The 2,664-nt window shown below is 47.4% G+C and overlaps 1 protein-coding gene across 1 annotated transcript; it reads right to left on the bottom strand.

The window, feature by feature from the left end:
- Positions 1-307: 307 nt before the first annotated feature.
- On the bottom strand, positions 308-2,143 carry LINGO2 (leucine rich repeat and Ig domain containing 2). Its single transcript, XM_070935508.1, has one exon. It carries the CDS (start codon positions 2,126-2,128, stop codon positions 308-310), a length of 1,821 nt encoding a protein of 606 aa, XP_070791609.1. The 5' UTR covers positions 2,129-2,143.
- Between the last annotated feature and the right edge of the window lie 521 nt (positions 2,144-2,664).

Raw genomic sequence — 2,664 nt, 5'->3', positions numbered from 1 at the left:
CAACCATTTGTTACCGAAATCCCCAGAACGCCATAAAATTTGCAATGCAAACAATTAGTGCTGTATGCCAAACTCTGCAAAAAAAATAAAAAGGAAAAAAGCCCTCTCACTCACTCCGCCTCGAAACACGAGGCTCTGCTGTACAATCTGAGATAGTCTCTTTGATTTCCATCTACCGCTTGACACGGCGGCGGCCAAGCGGAGCCTGCCTCCAGCCTGGCCTCCTTACTTGCCAAGCGTGTTGAATTGGTTCGAATGCCACAGAAGAAGGAAAAGGGGCAAAATTAATAACGCTAGAGCACAACCATCAAATCATTTTCATATTGAACCTGCGTGGTCCTGAAACCTCCCCTTCCACCACTGCGCCATTGTTTTTACGGGGGACGTACTCGAGGTCGATGGTGGTTTTATGCTTGCCTTTCCCACGGCTCCAGACAAAAAGTAGTAAGAAACAAAATAAAACAACCCCAAGGAAGGTGAAACAGCCCATGGCCGTCGACACCAGTATTGTCTTAAGGTCCAGAGCAAATGTATTCACATTGGTTCCATTGGAACTGGTGTCATTGGAATCTGTCATGTACATAGGAGTCCTGTTGGCATAAAGAAAACGATCTGAGGCAAACCCCTTGACGGTGAGGGTGGCTGAGGAGGTGTCATTTCCAGCAGCATTGCTGGCCACGCAAACATAAATCCCACTATCTTGATCTTGGGCAAACCGGATCTCAAGCGTACCATCTCCGAACACCGTCGCTCTCCCGCTGGATTTTGCGGTGACCAGTCTCCGTCGCGGTGTCAACCAGGCGATGGTCGGCTGAGGATCTCCCTCTGCATGACACGAGAATTGCACCGTCTGCCCTTCTTCGACCACCAAGTACTGCAGCTTCTTTTCATAGATCCTGGGCTTCTTGCAAGTGAAGTAGAAAGAAAGGGCAGTGCTGTGGAAGTCTTTAAATGGCCTCTCTTTGACACTGTCTGGACCGGCACACATGGGTTGCCGGCCACCAAACTGCAGCATGGGCTGCCTTTGTAAGATCCAAAGCAAGCGGCAGTCGCAAGCCAGGGGATTGTTGCTTATGCAGAGAACTTCCAGGGATTTGACGGAATGGAACACATTCTCTTCCAGAGTTTCCAATAGGTTTTGAGACACGTTTAACACGCGGAGGAATCGAAGGCCTTGGAAAGCATGAGGTTCAATGGCGTGCAGCTGGGCCCCCGCTATGTGCAACTCTTGCAGGCGCAACACGTCTGCAAGCATGCTGGATTCGATTGTGCTGATGGGATTGTAGGAAAGATTCAGGTGGGTCAGGTAAACCAGGTGCTTCAGAGCAGCATAAGGGACGGTGGACAAATTGGTATTGGTAACAGAGAGAGAAGTGAGGTTCAGGCCATAAAGACTGTTGGCAGGGATCGTGTCGAGCATAGGCCAATAATCTATTTCTAGGTTTTTCAGGTGGAACAATCTCTTAAAGGCATATGCAGGCAATAGGTTGATATTAAGATGTCTCAGGTGCAGGCTGATGAGGTTGTGAAGGTAGGAAAGGGCCTCTGTTGGTACAGCTGTTAGGTTGCATTTTTCCAGAGTGAGGTGCTCCAGACTGAGCAATCCATTAAAGGCCCTGTGGGAGATGTAAACCAGATCGTTATCCCCAACCTCAAGGGATTTGAGGTTGTGCAGATCCTGGAACATGTAATCCAGCAGGATGACAATCTTGTTCTCGCTAATATCCAGCTTTGTTAAGTTTGACAAGCCGGTGAAGACCCCTAAAGGGACCAGCTTCAGACGATTCCCTTTCAGTCGCAGAGAACGCAAATTAAATAGGCTGTTAAAGGCCCCGGGCTCAACATTGCCCACGATGTTGTCGCTCAGATCTATCTCTTCAAGCAAAGGGAAAGCAGTGAACTCCTCCGGATTTACACTTTTTAGCCTGTTTTTGCTAAGATCCAAGATTTTAGTCTCTATGGGAATGCCCTCAGGGATGGCAATCAGGCGCCTCCGGTGACAACTGACAGACTTATTCTGTGCTGAGCATTCACAGCGAGCTGGGCAACCTAGGGTGGAGCCTATGAAAAGTAGCAGCACAGCCAGACTTAGAAATGGCTGCCAGCAAGATATGGCTGTGTGAAGCATGACTCCACTAATGTCGTCTAATCCTCCGTCACAGGCCTGCCAAGGAGAGAAGGAAGAGAGACAAAGAGAGAGAGAGAGAAATAGCTATTAGTTAGGAAAACTGACAGGTCACGTTCATTTTCAGTGAAAGCTACTGCAGCTAAACTAAACCTGACCTTTGGCCTAATATTGAGGGATTGCATTGAAATCAAAGACAAAAAAATCCTGCGGCTCTCCAGATGTTGTGGAACTACACATCCATGGAGCTGTTCTAGTGTAGTTAAGCAGCATTAGAAGAGTTGCAGGTTCCCCAATCCTGACCCCAATATGGTTTTTCTGCCGATTCTGCCTCTTCAACCAAACATAATAATGCTTTAAAAAACCCAGGCGTTCTTTTGACAGAAGAGAGAACTACTGTCAATTGATTTTCATGGTTAATATGTCAGGTATGCATTTTCAACTTCAATTCTTAAGGGAATCCTATCAATTGCTACAGCCAGTTGTTAGGGAAAGTTGTATAATTACTAGCACCGTTCTGTAGTTGTGGGGGCAGTTCC

Source organism: Pituophis catenifer, unplaced genomic scaffold (assembly GCF_029215685.1).
Source record: "Pituophis catenifer annectens isolate HBS135680 unplaced genomic scaffold, rPitCat1.0.hap2 SCAF_2, whole genome shotgun sequence".
Taxonomy (NCBI): Eukaryota; Metazoa; Chordata; class Lepidosauria; order Squamata; family Colubridae; genus Pituophis; species Pituophis catenifer.
The sequence above is the reverse complement of the archived record's forward strand: the minus strand, read 5'-3'. Positions and strand labels throughout refer to the sequence as shown.

Coding starts and splice junctions, on each gene's coding strand:
- LINGO2 (XM_070935508.1), bottom strand. CDS start 2,128: ATGCTTCACACAGCCATATCTTGCTGGCAGCCATTTCTAAGTCTGGCT.